Here is a 17,263-nt window from a genome sequence, read left to right on the forward strand (position 1 = left end):
GGAATAAAATGGCAGCACAGCCGGAACATGGCGAACATAGACCCAGTGGAAATTGGCTGTTAGGTAGCTCAGAAGCTGATAGGACTAGGCTACCATGCAAACAAACAACACTTAACAAGAATAAAACAAACTGTAGGCAAAAATCCACTCACCCTTGCAATACACATGCTCTCTGTGGTGGGTTCAGAGGGGCGGGGGATTGGTGACAGAGTGTGCTTGGGTCTGTGTTTGTGATTGGTTGAGAGGAAGTAATGACTGTAGTTATAAGCTACATAATAGACTATAATGAAAAAAGAAATTCTATTTAACTTTTTATCTACCCTTTTTTTCTATCGCACCACACGTCTATCAATCAATATTGAACTATCGTCCAGCCCTAATCCATATGCCTATCTATTGTTTTTCAGAGTCACCTGCTTACACAATTTTAAAACTACAAGAAGTATGGGGGGAACCTGTAGCACTTGGAGTTGATTCTGTGGCACTGCATTACACATCGATCTAAACCCTGCAGTTATGGAGCGCTATTGACCTGAGCTGTTATGTATTCCTTCATGTGTTATACCCACCAACCAGGGGTGCTGTCAGATATAGATACAATACATTTTCACCCATTTAACCTTTAGATCATTAAGATCTGATTCACAGCTGTCTTGGGTCTCTGAACTTAAATGTCGACCCTTCTGTTCCTTCGCTTTTATTCCCCAATGTGTTGTGATTTGTGTGTCTGTGTGAGCGTGGTTGTCCCTCTACTCTGATAGGTTCCTAAGGCACAGCTGCTATTCATCAACTCATCACACATGCAGTATATCTACCACAATCCTTTCTTCATTCAATGCCAGATTGTTGAACTTACAACACATGGATGTCTAGCCTAGTATATTTTTGGAAATTTATCTTGTTTGTGTTGCTTAACCCTAATGTGTGTGTTGTCCCTACAGAAAACCCTGCTAAAGCCTAGGATTATATTCTGAATCCCAAACACTGTTGGACTTACCTCACCTCCCCTGTCTTGAGTCCCACCGGCATCGACAGCACTCTCAAAATTAAAACTTGAGGAGCCGAAAGATCTTTTGTCTGCCTGCTCACTGTTCCTATCATTTAACCAGTTTCACCGGACTGTTCCTTCCAGTAAATACATATTTTTGTCTTACAGCTCTCGATTCCCGTCTTCTCTTTGGGTCTTCAGTCTTGCCCTTGTGACAACAGTTGCAACATCTGGTTTGGGTGTCTCCTTGACACCTCCCTGATAAGGTGCTCCGGACATGTCCCACTGGGAGGGATATCCAGGGAAGGCGCCGAACACGCTGTAGGGACTAGGCTTCTTGGCTAGCGTGGGAACACCTCAGTATCCCTCCAGACGAGCTGGAAGAAGTGGTCAGGTAAATGGAAGTTGGGGCTTCCCTGTTTTGGCTGCTGCCCCTGTAATAAGTGGAAGAAAACTAATGTGTGCTTGGATATTAGTGGTGAATTAACACATACGCACACACTAAATTTTATGAATTCACCAAAAATTTTAATGTCTTTCTCATAACCTTGGTCAGAATTTTTCTGACTAAAACTATAGAAAGAATGAATGAATGCTCAGATGCGCTGATTTCACGTGTTGCTGGAAATAAGTAGCAAATCAACGAAATACATAAATGTTTGTACAGCATTCTACGAACAGGTAATGAGAATACTTAATCATAACGTTATAAACATCTAGCGTGTTTGCTGCTAACTGTCCGGTATGGCTCAGGCTTACTTGGTTTAATAAGTCTCTTTACTCAGAACTAAACCTCAGTGATGTGAAAGCAGTGCAGCTTACCACAGCCTCCACCATCATCATCAACGCCCTGCTGCAGCAAACATGTCAACCAGTTTTGGACATTTGGCAGCATCTTTATTTTTATTGTGCAGTTTCTCTGTGCCTCCCGTCCGTCTTCTATACTGGTAGCTGCATCCAGCACTGCAGATCAACATGTTTCATGGGCTGGTGGACAGGAAGGAAAGTTTTGTGGTGACTATTCTGATGAATGAATTACTCAGGGACAAGGACCACAGCAAACAGGGGTTTTTATTTAAATTTAAGTGGGCTAACCCAGTGTTAGTTGGGCCACTGATCCCGTTGTTCAAATGTAATCCGATCGGATTTCAGTTATCAGATAGGATCAAATTTTGAAAATGGGTTGTTCAAAAGGGAAATCTGATTCCGAAATCGGCTTGGATTATGTAATCCCATCCTGGTTGTTATCTGGACAAAACCCTCAGTTTGGGTTGTTCAAAACTTTTGAGCAGGATCCAGATAACAAATAAAACCATTAAAAAAAAAACAAAAAACAGGATTATCCTGATCCCAACAGAGGGTAGCATTACAAGGCGGATTTCATGAAGAACATGGTACAACCTAACAGTTCAAAATAATCAAAATAATAGAACTTTTTATTCGGTGCATATGCTTATATTTGTATTTTGCACCTGACTTGTTTAACCGTTACAGTGATAAAGTGGTTAAAATAGGCACAGGCTCCTATTAAGCCTTTCAGCATAGTGAAGCAAGAATAAAACATAACATCATCGTGTTCCCATGGAAATACACCCCCAAACAAATTCAATAACAAACACACATAGAATAATCAATCGTCCTGTCAGTCATCACTGCATAATCAGAAAAGAACCTGTCAAAAATAATTTCTAAGGATTACATCCCTTACTACATGTCCCGTCCATCCCTCATTCTGACAGAATGTCAGAGGTTGGGCCAGTACCTCCCCACGGGGCTCAGGTGCGTCATCGACATTGTCACAGAGAGGGACATTCCACCTAGTTGCAATGTTATGCAGGACACTACATGCAAGTATTATGTTACATGCTCCCTGTGGTTCCACTCGCAAGTAGATAAGGCATGCAAACTGTCTCTTCAGAGCTCCATTTAAACACTCGACTGAACATCTTGTTTTGCAATGAGCAGTGTTGAAGCGTGGCTGGGCTGGTGTTCCGCGGAAAGAAAGGGCGTTATCAGCCATGATAGGAGTGGATAGGCGCTGTCTCCTAATATGATGCCATCTGGTCGGTTGTGTTGTGTTGGAGTTCTCTGTACAAGGCACTCTCCCTCAGGTTATGAGCATCATGAACAGACCCCAGCCATTTCACAATGCCCACAAGCTGGATGCTGATGCTGTGCCTCCCCTTTCAGTTAATATACTCCCAATCCCTCTCATGAGGTGCTTGGATATGCACATGCGTGCAGTTAATAACCCAGATAGTATTGGGCATGTTCTCCAGAAGGTAAAACTGAGCCTCATTCGGGAATACAAAAGTTGACCAAACTGCAGCAAACCAAGGCAAGACTTCAGATCTGCCCCTAAAAGCAGGGCTACAAAATGCTGGTCTCCCCTCCTCAGATGAGGAACCCTGAACAGTCTTTATTTTGTTAACAAGTGGACATTGAGCCTTTTTTCTTTAAGACATTTTCACATCCACAATGTAGGTGGACATGTACTCGTTTTACATGTGTTGTGGTGCTGATGAGGTGTCATACAATTGTAAATAGAAGTGGATGTTTATGGTTTCTGTGTGTTGTCTCACAATACAAAATTACTTAAAAAGACCCCATACCATCTCTTCTACCTGTTGTTCTTCATATAACCGGAAGCCCACATTGATTTACACACTGGAAATATGGATTTCCCGATTCTGAATCAGGGTGAGCCAATCCAGTGTTGCTTTGAACAACTGGGGTAAAAGTAAGCTGGATTATGTGATCTGCCATCCTGGAAAATAGGATTCCCAAATCTGGATAGCTTTTATACGGATTAAATTTTTTTGAACAACCAGCCCCTGAGTTTTATGGACCAGTTAGACCAATAAATAAACTGTTGACCTAACAGAAAAATGACAGTTAATCCACTGGCCTAAGCTCACCTTTATTCCCCACAGGACCAACATAACCTCTCATCAGAGAGCATGCCCTCCTTATCTATCATTGAATTAAAAGAAAGATTTGAATGCAGTTGAATACTTTTTCAATCTCAACTATTTTCATAGATACAATATACAATATGCATGTTATTCAATAGTTGTGCCTGATATGTTGTATCAGTATTTTCTATAACCATTAAAAGAGAAGAGGGTTGGTGAAATCCTCATAAAATATGTCTGTGTGAGTTGTAGATAAAACCATTTGAAAATAAAAGGGTTCACAGTGGAACTCTGTGTGGGTTCTGGCTGAAACACTTGGGATATAAAGGGTTCCAGCTATAACCCCCAGCAAGGGTTATTGGTGGAACCACCACATGATTGCAGGGTTCAGTGAAGAACCTGTCGGAGGGGGTTCTGGGTAGAACCTTCTACTCATGGTTCTGGGTGTAACCCTTTATGACAGAATCTAGTCAGAACCCTCTGAAAAGGTTTCAGTTAAAGCCCTTACAAAGGGTTCTAACAATAAGGGTTCTCCCATGAGGACAAGCCAAAGAACCTTATATGGTAATAGGCAGTACTTTTTTTCTAAGAGTGTGGTGGTGTGTGTGGCTCTGGCTCAGCTGTGAGGAGGAGGGGCGAGGATATGGTTCAAGGAGCGGCAGGTGAGGCAGACTGGCAGGTGTAATGCATATCTAATCAAGATCTTTCTTTATCTGCAGTAGTGTGCTGAGGCCTCAGCAGAAGACAGGGTTGAGAACAGACAACCAGGCTGGCTGCCCTGGCTGTCATAGCATATTATAATAAAAACTTGTCAAACTAGAACCAAGTTGGTGTGGTGGCTGCACCAAATAGTTTAAATGAGTATGAATGCAAATAAATGTTATAGTGGTTCTAACATTAGTTAAAAAAAATGGAAATTGCACAAATATAACTAATCTAAAAGACTTTTTCTTCTTCTTTTGTATTTGTATTTTTTATATCTCATTATTTACTTCTGAAAAAAGCTTTAACTGAATGAGGTAGTTCTGCCCTCAGTACTGTTTTATACCTAGTATATGACAGAAATAGCAACATTGGCGAGAGTAGGGCTTAAAAGAAATCATTTCCAGGGAACAAGTCCAAAATACAAGGAAAGGGAGACTAACAGGTCATGTGACAAATTAATCATAGCACTTGCAAACAGTTTTATAATTTTGCAATGAGTCCAACTAGTTTTGCTGCATCTGTTGGTAAGTACAGATTCAAGTCCTCACCTGTTTGGCAAACAAAAAATTTACACACACACATACACATTAAGGCAGGCATTAACTAATGCTGGGATGAAGGTTATTGGAACTTTTTACAGAGCTACTGTTACAAATCAGTGTCGCCCAAAGCAAAATATCCTTTCTGGTGTGTGCAATGATAATGTGCCCTATTGATTCTGACTCTATTAATAAGACACACTTCACTAGTCGATATTTCTCATTTATATTGATATTTTTGGTGGGCTCATGTTAAATTGATGTCATGCTGGGATTCAAAGTCCAGCTCTATTCTGAGCTCTGTGCAGTCAAACTAACTTTGCCAGTAAACTACACACATACACAAACACACTCACTACAGTGAGCTGGAAAAAACTGGTGCAGTAGCTTTCCTTTTGAGAGTTAGTAGGAAAGATAAGAAGTCAGATTTTGCTCACATATTCAAAGAGGGTGACATGTCATTGCTGATTACATTCTTCAGTACACTGAGGTGTTATCAACCACCAGTGGCCCACATAGATGACAGATCATCCCCAATCTCCCACCAGCTGATCAGTATAGGCAGCTTTATTACTTAGAATTAAACCATGGACAGACTTTTTTAAATTCACATGAATATTTAAGTTTGCTCTTTACTTTTAGATTAGTTGAAATAATCTGAACTGCGTTTAAAAGAGTACATAGTTTCAGTTCAACAGGAAATACATGCAAATACAGTTTCCAAAGAACTGATGTATCCTGTTTGTTGTGAGACAACTTTTCACACATATGCAAAATTTAGCTGAAAATAGTCTTTAAAAAAAAATGGGGAAAAGGTGGTATTTACATATGATCCTTTAGAGATAGATGTATCCAAAGCAGCTTACATGTGAGTAACACATTTGCATAATGTCAGACTCAGTATTTTGCATTTCCTAAAATGTTTGACTCGTGAGTTGGGGAATTTTAAACCAGCAATCTTCGAGCTGAAAGATGATCACCTTACCTCCTGAGATCCTGGTGTCTTAATGACAAGAAATTAGAAGAAATTAAATTTCTTTGAAGCTTAGCCAGGTGATTATGATGCACTGTCACAAAAAGAACATTCACATATGTAATATGTGTCCAAAAATCAAACTAAAATTAAATATTGTTTGCATAGTGCCACATAATGAATAGTAAATGCACTTTATTTATTTTTTTCACATTTGCATTTAAAACAAACCAGACTGTGTAATCAGTGAAGTGAGAAGTGTAGCAGAATAAAACTGGGCGAATTTAGGTTAGTTTATCATTCCCCAGTCTTTATGCTAAACTAAGCTAGCACACAAACCTGGTGGTGGTGCCATTTTCTGATCTAGCAAGAAGATTTAATATCTTATTTAAAAATGTCCAACGAGTCTCTAAAGGTCAAACTCTATCTTTTCTGATAATGACATGGACTTTCAAAAAACTCAAACTAGCACATTAGGGAAGAGGCCTTTGTGCAAGCATGTGCCATTTCACATTCAGACCACCTGCAAAAAAAATAATAAATCCGTTAATAAATAAATGTAAAGTAAATAAATAACCATGTCCAATAACTGTCAATAGCTGTGGACGAAATGTCCAAACAATAAAAAATGTGAGCAGAAACCCCTGAACTCATTTCAGAAGATTTCAAATGAAAATAGAATCACTGAGAAAAAAAAATGTTGTTGTCCTCATGCTACTGTACAGAAGACTTTGGTCTAACGGCCTTGCAAAAAATCTCAAACTCAAAGGTAAAACACTGTCAACAAAACCTCTTCATTCATCCTTTCTAACATCATTTAAGGTATTAATATAGATTTTTAGACACATAAAAGACAAGACACAGGTTTGTCATAAAATATATTTATTCAACTAGCAAATGTCCACTTCCAAAACAGAATGACCACATAGTCCTGGGCAACCCTAATATTGGTTGGCATAAGGCTTTTTTTTTTTTTTAATTCATTACAATCTTTCTTGAGATGCATTTCTGGTCAGATATGCAATACCTAAAGTTTTACAAACCTTAATTAGTCTCCAATACAGGGCCTGACACCAGGCTGAAACTATAATCTTGTTTAGCTTTTCTTCTCTCTTGGCTTTGTGGGTAAGCTACAATGGCATTGCCCACAGGACAATTGTGCGTTTTAAGCTTTAGCACTCAACACGTTTTTTCTTCTTTTTCCCCACACTACATTTCAAGGAGGGTCATTGCTCTCCACTGCCTTATTATCAGGACATCAAAAGGAGCAAGGTTTTTGGTTGCAGTACATAACTGGGGAATCTTTTAAGACTTAATTTGCATATGTTGTCAGACTTATAAACAAACAAACAAACAAAACAATCCATGATGATAGCAAAGCACAACTTTGTATGACAAGTACATGGAAATATGGAAGACTTGACTGTAAAAACATAAGTCACTGTTATGGTGTTCAGTGTTAATTGCAGTAAGCTGGCCTCATGCCTGTTACTGTTGTATGCTGTTGTACAATGTGGATCAATAAGCAGGTCAGTGCCTATAGGCAACATGTCTGCATGAGACTGTATGTGCTGTGGGTGTGTGTGGCAGAGGGGGATTTTCTGAATCAATCAATGGAGGCTGTTGCAGACTCTCACTAAGCTGCTGTGAAGCAGAGGTTGGCAGTCGGTCAGAGATTAGACAGACTGGCAGTGGGAGGGTCCTGTGTGTCCACAACTGGCACCTTACCCCTTTTCACAGATGGTTATATAGTTTAATCCTTCCCGTATATACACATCTAGCTTTTACTTCTTGCCAGCTTCAGAGCTTCACCTTTGACTGATTCATCACTCGAGGTGACCTACACAGACACACACATTGGTTTAATGTTTTAACACCGCATGGGGAATCCTGGTAAATGTGTCACAGCCACCATTAAGTGTTTGTCTTTTAAAATAAATATGACAGGGTATGTTTGATGCTATATTACACATGAGTTGCAAATCAGAAGTGATTTCAGAGGGTCAAGTGAATTTAATATCTTTTAAAACTAGGCGGAAAGAGATATGTGTGCTTTGTGTTCTGTTGCTAGAGAGGCTATACTGAGGGAGAAAGGGAGGGAGAGGCAATGGAGCTGAAAGGGCGAAAGGGCAGATGGTTATTACTTGAAGGAAGCACGGACAGGGCGACCCTTGAGGGGCTGAGGTGGGCGGTAGTTGTCCACCATGCAGCATTCAACCTCACCCTCAGCAGAGAAGAGCAGGCAACGGAATTTGGCCATCTGTGAAATGAGAGATGATGGTAGTCAGTGCAGACATCCTGTGGTTGTCACTCACAAAACACATCTCTACTCCCACTGATTTTAATCCAGTAATCTGCTAGAGACTTAAGTAGCTTAATTGTTATTTTAATAGTGCTGGGAATTTTCTTGCTAAGTGTTACTTGGAAAGACATATTTGCAAAACATGAGATTATAATCAGCAGTTGATTAGAAACTAGTTTACTGTGTAAAACCTTGAGACACCCCACCTGCCAACAATTTAGTGTTATTTTTACTTTTTTGGCAATTTATGTTTTTAACAAAACCTAAGAAGTGAAAACTAAATCTTGGTAATTCACTGATTCATGTCTTCATGCTAAGTTGAAGTTAGCTTTGTAGCTCTCCTGGAGTCCAACATTTAAAAAATACAATTTTACTGAACTATAACAAAAAAACTGTCAGCTTTGGATAGATTGGAAGGTGGATTTTGTTTATGCTAATTCTTCTAAGGTAATCTAAGCTAAGCTAGGCTACGCTGACAAATTGATATGATATATAACATCATATATGACATGATATATGATAAAATGCAGAGACAAACAAATGCAGTGATTAATGCATGCATCCAAAGATTTCAAGTATAAATAAATATTACAGTTACAATGGGATTACTGACTAAAATATTAGCTGATTTTTAACAGCAGTATTCATGTATCATAGCAGCAGTTAATATATTTATTGTTAATATACATTTAAATATTAAAAAAAGTAAAGCATAAAAAACTTGATTTTTTTTAGACTTTTGAAATCATGATTGTACTGGTTTAATCACACCCCCCTGCCTCTGTCTCGTATACAGTGGGCCAAAATTGTTAAAAAAAAATGTTCAAGTCAAGGGCCGGACTGCAGTGCTTGTTCAAAACTGAGTAAAAAGGACCTTATTGCACACTTTGTGCTAATATCTAACACAGACTATGAGTCATTTCCTATAAAACAACATTACTCAGTAAATCGAAAAATAGTTTGAAATTGTTTTTTATAGCTTTATCTGCAGCTTTCATTATCATTTCTAATGAAAACATTTCCCACCTCAAATAAGCTTATTAGACTGCTTTTATCTATAAACAACACTAAACACCAAATTAATTAATGAGAATATGGAAAGATCCTGATCATCCCATCACATCCCACTTTAACACTCTGTACAGTCAAACGGTCATATCTAGTTTCACTTGGTTTAAAATCTCCACGTTGTGATGACGTTAACAGCCGCGCTCTGATGTTTTTTTTTTTAGGTGCTTTGAAAAGATCGTATAATCTGATAGACTTCTGTGTGTCAACTCTTGAAGTTATCTGCTTGTTCTAGAGCTCATGACATGCTTCATTTTCAAGGTTTTGCCACACTGATACCTGCTGTATGATGGCGCAGTGCATTGAAGGACTTGTAGTACTAGTAGTGCGGGTGGGCCAGCCGCTGGAGGTGACAAGCCTCCTCTCGAAGGTTGAAGCCATGCAAAATGACCCACATCCCACCCGAATACAATTGTTTTCTTGATTGGAAGCTGAGATTCTGTGATAGTGTAAGGCATGCTCCAGTTCTACAGGAAATTTTTCCACTTTAAAAATGTCTGTGCTGGACTTTTTGGACGTTGTTCTCAGCATGTGAAAGACTAGGTGTGGCGTATGGCCGTGTGGACAAGCTGAACTGCATGCATCTCACGCTTATGCGTGAGAGTTGAGAGCCCTGAGAAGTAATCACTTCTTTGTCGGTGACTGCCAGCCCAGCCTACTAAGGCAACAAGTTTAAAGGTCCACAAGTCTATATGCAAGTGATTACTGACAACCATGCTGTTTAAAAGTCAAATATATACTTTTTACTTTTAGCATGTGATGCACTTTGACACATTTTAACAAGGTAGCATACTATGTTTATTTAATCATGTGACGGAATCAAACACTTGCAGCAAAGTATCACACCTACAGATGCAGGATGAATATTTCCTGTTGACTTTTCACTCTGAAACGGATCTAGGCCAACTGCATATGCAGTGTGAATTCCTGTTTGCCCTCCTTCTCTTGGCTGGCCAAGTGTCTCTGTTTTGCCTTTTGAAAATAAATGAGTCCCTGTATTCCATTTCCTCCCATAAGAGGCTTCTTCTTCTCAGTTTTAGCTGTGTTGTAAATCTCAACAATTAGGCCCTTGATTTAGATCGTAAGAGAGAGGACTGCAGACAGGGCTATTCGAGACACTGGGCACACAGCCCATATTCCTCTGAAACAGAACAAGCTTTGTAAGTAGGCATACCTGCGCAGAACTGACGCTGATTGGCTCTTTACAGACAATCCAGGTAACACTCTCCAGCAGAGGGGGTGTGGTCAGAGAGCCATCATATGTCCAGTAGTCCAGACAAGCAGGGAGCAATGTGGCAGGGTCGAAGTTGGGGAAAGGAGTCTGCTTGCCCTGAAAACAGTACCGAGAGCAAACACTAGATTAATTAAATACATTATTATTTGTACTGTGCATATAAGGAAAATTAGTTGTGAATGATACATACTTTGGCCTTAATGGCATCAAATGCATCAAGAAGCTTTTGGAGATTAGCATTTTCAGCACCAATCTGAAAGAGAAAAATGTATGAAATGCATGTGTTAAATCTTTTTAATGTTTTAATGGCTAACTGACATGATTACTACTTACCTTTAAGAAAACTCCAACAACAGCAAGCCCATCAGGCTTACTAGCAGCATCACCAAAGCTTGGGTATTTGGTATTCCAGTGCACCAAATGGAGCTGGAAATAAACCACAAAGACACATTAGAAATAATTCATGTGACTGAAGAATTAAAAGAATCTTGCAGTTTCTATCAGTATTATTTAATTTATTTATTTATTGTTATTATTATTTTTTTCTAATGATAATATGATCTAAGAGGTAGAATCATTTGAACTGCTTTTGAGAAACAAATTACATAGATTTGATTTCACTTCCTGTTTCGCAACATAGCTGTAGATTTCAGTTTTCACATGCTAAACGCTGTCAACAATCAAAATATATATTTGCATTTACATGTCTGGATCAAACATCAATCTGGTTTGATCCAGACAACCCAAAAACAATGAAAGAATGTGACTGGCTGCCAGATTGCGTTCATAGATACACCTCCAACTGGAACGTATTGGTGGTGCTAGCATGTTCAAGAGACGATTATGAAATCAAGTAAAACAAATCAAGGGATTGTTCACAGTCACAGTTAGAAATTTTAAATGGTTTTTAGGCACTCTCAAATAAAAAAAAAAAGGTTTAAGAGAATTTATAATAAAGAGCAAACATAGGATGCCTGCATCAAAACACTGATGTGCCCTTTCCTGTCAGCCTCAATCTGTCATAAACTGTAGCAGCCAGAGTATGAAGGCAAGTCATAATAATCCAAAACAACCTCACCTCCGCAGGGAATTTGGTCCCAGCAACAGTGTGCTCAGAGCCCTTATCATCAGAAGCTCCCCAGTGGAAATGAAACTGCTTAAGCCTGTAGACTCCTGAGACTGGTCCACCTTTCAGAGCTGCAGGAGGCAGAGATAAAACAGATCAATAAAAACATAAATCTTAAGTTATTTTGTCCTACAACCTACAGGACTACAGCCATGTTGAGGCATTGAATATTGCATGCCTTGACAATGTAGAAAGAAAACACTGCAAAGGAAATGTCATCCTGAGCAGAAGATACAAAAGAGCTGGTAAACGTACTGAGTAAGATTTAACACATGCTTCCTACTCGATGGAGGTAGACTCAGTTCCTGTTGTGTAAGACCTGGTCAAACTAAGGGTTACAATCGGTTCTAAATCATGCCCTCCTCCCAATGTTGCATAATCTATATGTTTACTGTTTACAAAGTAGTAGGAGTGGCAGATAATCCTGTCTATTGGTCTATTTCTGTTCCAATGTTACCACATACTGACACACACAAACACACACACACACACACACACACACACAGCAGGATGGGCCTGTTTGTTTATCAGCAGGCAGCTTCCAATGATAAGAAAAGAAAAAAAAAAAACATTACCTTAAAGGTTTTCTTTTTTTCTTTTTTTTTCACCAACAGTAAAAATGAAGAAACAGGGACATTAATCTTTTCCGCATTGCACACATGATGCATGATCATGTCATGGAGACAGCCACCTTTATTTAGAAGTGCAGGTCTGATAGTGCACATTCTGAGAGCTGGTGCTTTTTTCCCCCCCTTTTCTTTCTTTCTTTCTTTCTTTCTTTTTTTTTTTTTTTTTTTTGAGAATCCCCTATAAGCAATTCTTGATTGTTTTGGTTATATAACCACACTTATCCAATATCTCATCTGCCAAAGGACAACTAGTACATTAAGCTGACAAACAAAGGCTTTTTTTCATCTTTTGTCTCATTTGAAAATAAAATAGAATCCTTTAAAAAAAGAGAGAAACAATAAAATTTTACTCCAAAAGTACAAAAACTTACTCCCACCAAAATGTTAATGGTTAACCAAGCTGTGTTTACAGAGTAAAATCTTTTTTTTTTTTCTGTTTTTTTCTCTTCTTTTTACCCCACCTTTGACCTCGCTACCAGCATAAAAAGATCTGGCGTGGGAAAGGTTTACCAGGGGGTACATTACCAATTCAATTAGCTTACACTCTGCATGCTTTGTGCTTTGCTTTTCAATAGAACTCCAGCAGCCTATTCATCAAAACTCTTCTAGTGGCACTTTCTTTACTGCTAAAAAAAAAACTATTTATTTATTTCCTAACAGAAAAATCTGAAATATCTGCAGCAATGACAAATCCCCACATGCATCAAAGGATCTAGAGCGCATGACTCATACATCTATATTAATATTAGCTGAACATTAACGTGTTTTAGTCTCTGGTGTGCGTGAGACCTGCAGTTATTAAAGCTGAATGTCACACTTAGCGTGTTATTTCACCTTGAAGATAATTATCAAGATTTTGACAGTCTGTGTTTGAATCGAATAACCTTGCATCAGTCCTATAACAACAGTACGGTCGTGGCTATTTATAGACGGATGAGTTTTATCTGAGCGTAGAATAAAAATATCAAATACCAAACTCTGAGTCAGATTTAGAGCTTTGATGTCGAACCGTGCAGGTACAAATTATTCCTGCATGTATTCGTTTCGCACTAACTTGAGTTGTCGTTATCATCATTGAAGGTCACTTGGAAGGAATGTCCGTTGTTGAGGATGTCAAGGCTGGTGGAGGGGTCGTACTTCAGGTTGAGCGGCTTCAGCCCCCCGTCGTGTGACGCTGCAGTGGGTACAATGTCAATGGGAGACTGACGGGGTCCATTTGCAACAGGGAAGTTTTTAGCCCATTTGTTGGGTCCTGGAAATAAAATCATATCATAGTGATTAATAGAATACCAGTAGAAGGTTTCATTGATGCAAATAACCCGCAAAATTGAAGATACGGAGTGTGCACGTAAAAAGCTCCAAATGAGCAGAATGATTATTAAAATAATAATAGCCTAATAACTGATGCAGTGATCCGCTATGCACTATGCTTCAGTTCATTTAACATCCTGTCTGCTGGAATGACTGCCTTTCATTTCAATAATACACCATATGCATTGAGCGCCTCACCATTGTTTGCTCCATATCCCCAAGCGTGAGACATTGTAACAGTGAGGATCTATGATTACGCAGAGCTGTAATCTCCTATAGCGAAGCCTTTCCCCAGCGCAGAGCAGCTAGTGTCCTCCGACTGACAGCTGCAGACCTTAAATAGGATTCCCTGAGCACGGTGCGTCTGTCAGCCTGGTGTTGACCACATGATGACACGACCGGGAGGAGTTTAGATGCGCTGCAACGCTTTGGATCGATGAGGATCTCACGCTCTCCGCGGTGATTTATTATGCATTCCTCGATCAACATGCATATTGCACATTTTACTTTTTATCTAACAGGTTTTGCTAAGAATGCAGCGTGTAATTTTCCAAACTGACATTGGGTTAATTTTCTGTGGTAATATACCCTATATATACTAATTTCCTATTCAAATAGTTTAAAATAGTAAGAAAAAATATTCCAAAGGCAAAATTCGGAGACCAGAAGTATCTGGCTGAGCGATCTCGACATAACAAAAACCGAAAGCCTATGCATTGTGTCCGTCAGTGGTGCAACTCTAAGGTCACTAAATGTAACATTTAAACCAAAACACACACATAATATTGTGCAAAAGACAAATTATGCTTGAAAACGATTTAATATCTAAAATGATCAAAAAAGGGGAAAACGTAACTGTAAAAAAGGAAACAAAACAAACAACAAAAAAGCTAATTAAAACATTTTAGTCTCTGTCCTCACATGCTAGATCGTCATTTTATTCTCTCATCGGACAGACTAATTGTATCCTAGTGGACAATACAGCTCATTGCACAATGACATAATAAGTTTATTCAGTTGTTGCAGAAATGCACACAGACATTAAAGAGGACAGCTGTGGTGATGCAACACTGCCATCTGCTGTTTAAAGATGGAACTACAAAGCTTGTGGTCGATGGCCCCTACAGTGCCTTAAGACGAGAAATATTAGAAATGCTGTCATGTGCTTATCTTTTCTTTGGAGTTAAATTAAAATGTTTTTAATTTAAATTGTGAATTAATTTTTCACTTAGGCAAACAGAAGCACGAAACATAATTTTACCATATTTTTTAAGAAAATAAATTTGTACGTGAGTTGGTTTAGGGGAGCTCGGCATTCGTCGCACGATAATGATGTCACAGCCTAAGTCGGGGTACGTTTACAGTCCCTGGATACAACTAAAATAAATATTTTTGTAACCTATTTAACAGAAAGCTTATTCATACCTATTAAAAGGGTGCACCGGTGAAACTTTGACATATGAGTGAAGTGTTTTTTATTTTTACTCAAGAATAGGTATAGTTTTAAAGTGAATATGAAGTACATATCTGTTAATATCTTTGTCGTGAACCCACAGATGTTTATAAAGAAATACCTAAATAAAGGAAGAATTGATACTCAGGGATTTATTTGACCTACAGGTTTGATAAAATGAAGTGTGTGTGTGTGTTGTTTGTTATGATTTTCACAGTCATTTGGGATCACATCGGTTGCCACAACCCAGACATACAGGTCCAGAGGTGTTATTGTATTGTCACACAGTTTACTTCAATGCCCAAACCACAGATTTTCTCTTAAGTGTCTTAATTACCTGAAACCAGCGAGGCATGATATGGAAATATTAAGTTATTGTCATCATGGTTTTGGAAAAGAAATGGTTGATTTACCCAAACTTAATTCAAATATTAGTACAGTAACAGCTCTTTATCGTTTTACAGAGCTGCATTAGCTCAAAACAGGTTTTGTTGTGTTTAGAGCCCCGTTTTTACTAGGAAAAAAAATCTCCACTTTGTAGTCAATAATCAATCAATTGGTTCTGTTTCTTTAATCACTTCTATTGTAATGTAATTATATCACAGAGATTAAAATAGGTTTTATTCAGAATCTTGATACCACCATCTTGAGAGAGAAAAAAAGCCAAAAACAGAAATCGAAATCAGTTTTGGGTTAGAATTAAAAATGTTTTGTAGCAAGAGTCACATATCTTTAAATCAAATATCACCATGTTTAAAGGAGAACTGGACTGGACCCTACTAGTCGAGGTGTACTGGCAACCAGTGCAGCTCAACCATTATGGTGACAGATTTTTATCTATGCTAAGAGTACAATAATTCCAAACCTTAGTGGCATGTAAAGGTTAAAATTAATATACATGCATAGGTTTAAAAATTTAAAAATAGAATTATTTTGGATTATTGTATATTGTTGTTCACACTTCATCTCACAAAAGAACAGCTTTTCACTGGTCATATGTCCATTTTCTGGTGTTTCTTTGTATGAACATCTCTTACCGCTGCTGGTTCTCCTCAGTAGTTGTACTTCTGTAGCTTTTTAACACAGTAAAATCCGCATGTGATGTGTCTGCCACCTCGACTCTGAATGGTTGTTTCTTAATCATTTTCTTTAGTACCAACAGTAACTTGCTTTCTGAAGAAATTCATTTCACTAGTTCATAAATGTACATAAATCTAATCAGTATCAGTTCTCAGTCAGTAATATAAACCTCAGCCCCTGTCTTATGACAGTTCTGCCAACAGACAAGTCAGCTGAGGTCAAAGATCTGAAAAACAGCTGATAGTGTTGTTAGGCTGACACATACAGTATACATCGCTACTTAACAATTGACGCTTGTGTAAATAATTTGAAGCGCCAATATTTAACCCACATAAAAAAGAATGATGTCATGTTACATGTTCATTGTTGTCAAGGGTATTCAAATTCAGAAAAACCCACCAATGTCTGCTTAATAAAATCGTTGAATTTCAAGAGGTTACTCTCCCAAACACTACTGTATGGCAGAAATAGTAGGATAGGGCTTAAAAAAAACAATCAATTCAAGGAAACAACTCCAAATGCAAAGTTTTTGAAGTGTGTGTGTAAAATTCAGACTCTATTCTCACATGTTAGAGCATAATTTTATTCTCCCATTGTCTGAATCTTGTTTACATATATCTATATATGTATCTATCTATCTATCTATCTATCTATCTATCTATCTATCTATCTATCTATCTATCTATATATATATATATATATATATATATATATATATATATATAAAACGTAATGAGGTTTATTGAAATTCATACAGACTGTGAGGACATCTGCTGTAATATTATATCACCATCTGCTGTTTATAAATGTAACTGCAAGGCTTGTGGGCAACAGCTACTGTAGTTTACTTGTAGCTGTAAAAGCCAAGAAAACTTGACCATCAACATCCAATTTAATCCTAATTCGTCATTCAAAATGTCAATAAATAATAGAGATGTTG

General features: G+C 38.2%; 1 protein-coding gene across 1 annotated transcript; it reads right to left on the minus strand.

The window, feature by feature from the left end:
- Window positions 1-7,323: 7,323 nt before the first annotated feature.
- On the minus strand, window positions 7,324-14,149 carry LOC121628794 (carbonic anhydrase 1-like). Its single transcript, XM_041968104.1, has 8 exons — window positions 13,989-14,149; window positions 13,534-13,731; window positions 11,803-11,921; window positions 11,058-11,150; window positions 10,915-10,977; window positions 10,665-10,820; window positions 8,265-8,380; window positions 7,324-7,960 (listed from the first exon to the last, which is right to left on the minus strand). The coding sequence occupies exons 1-8, from the start codon at window positions 14,020-14,022 to the stop codon at window positions 7,921-7,923; spliced, it is 819 nt and encodes a 272-aa protein (XP_041824038.1). The 5' UTR covers window positions 14,023-14,149; the 3' UTR covers window positions 7,324-7,920.
- Window positions 14,150-17,263: the final 3,114 nt, after the last annotated feature.

Source organism: Melanotaenia boesemani, chromosome 18, assembly GCF_017639745.1.
Source record: "Melanotaenia boesemani isolate fMelBoe1 chromosome 18, fMelBoe1.pri, whole genome shotgun sequence".
In the NCBI taxonomy this organism is placed as follows: Eukaryota; Metazoa; Chordata; class Actinopteri; order Atheriniformes; family Melanotaeniidae; genus Melanotaenia; species Melanotaenia boesemani.

Coding starts and splice junctions, on each gene's coding strand:
- LOC121628794 (XM_041968104.1), bottom strand. CDS start 14,022: ATGTCTCACGCTTGGGGATATGGAGCAAACAATG. Junction 11,922..13,533: donor TGATGATAACGACAACTCAA/GTTAGTGCGAAA, acceptor TGCCTCCTGCAG/CTCTGAAAGGTGGACCAGTC. Junction 10,821..10,914: donor TTGATGCCATTAAGGCCAAA/GTATGTATCATT, acceptor TACTGTTTTCAG/GGCAAGCAGACTCCTTTCCC.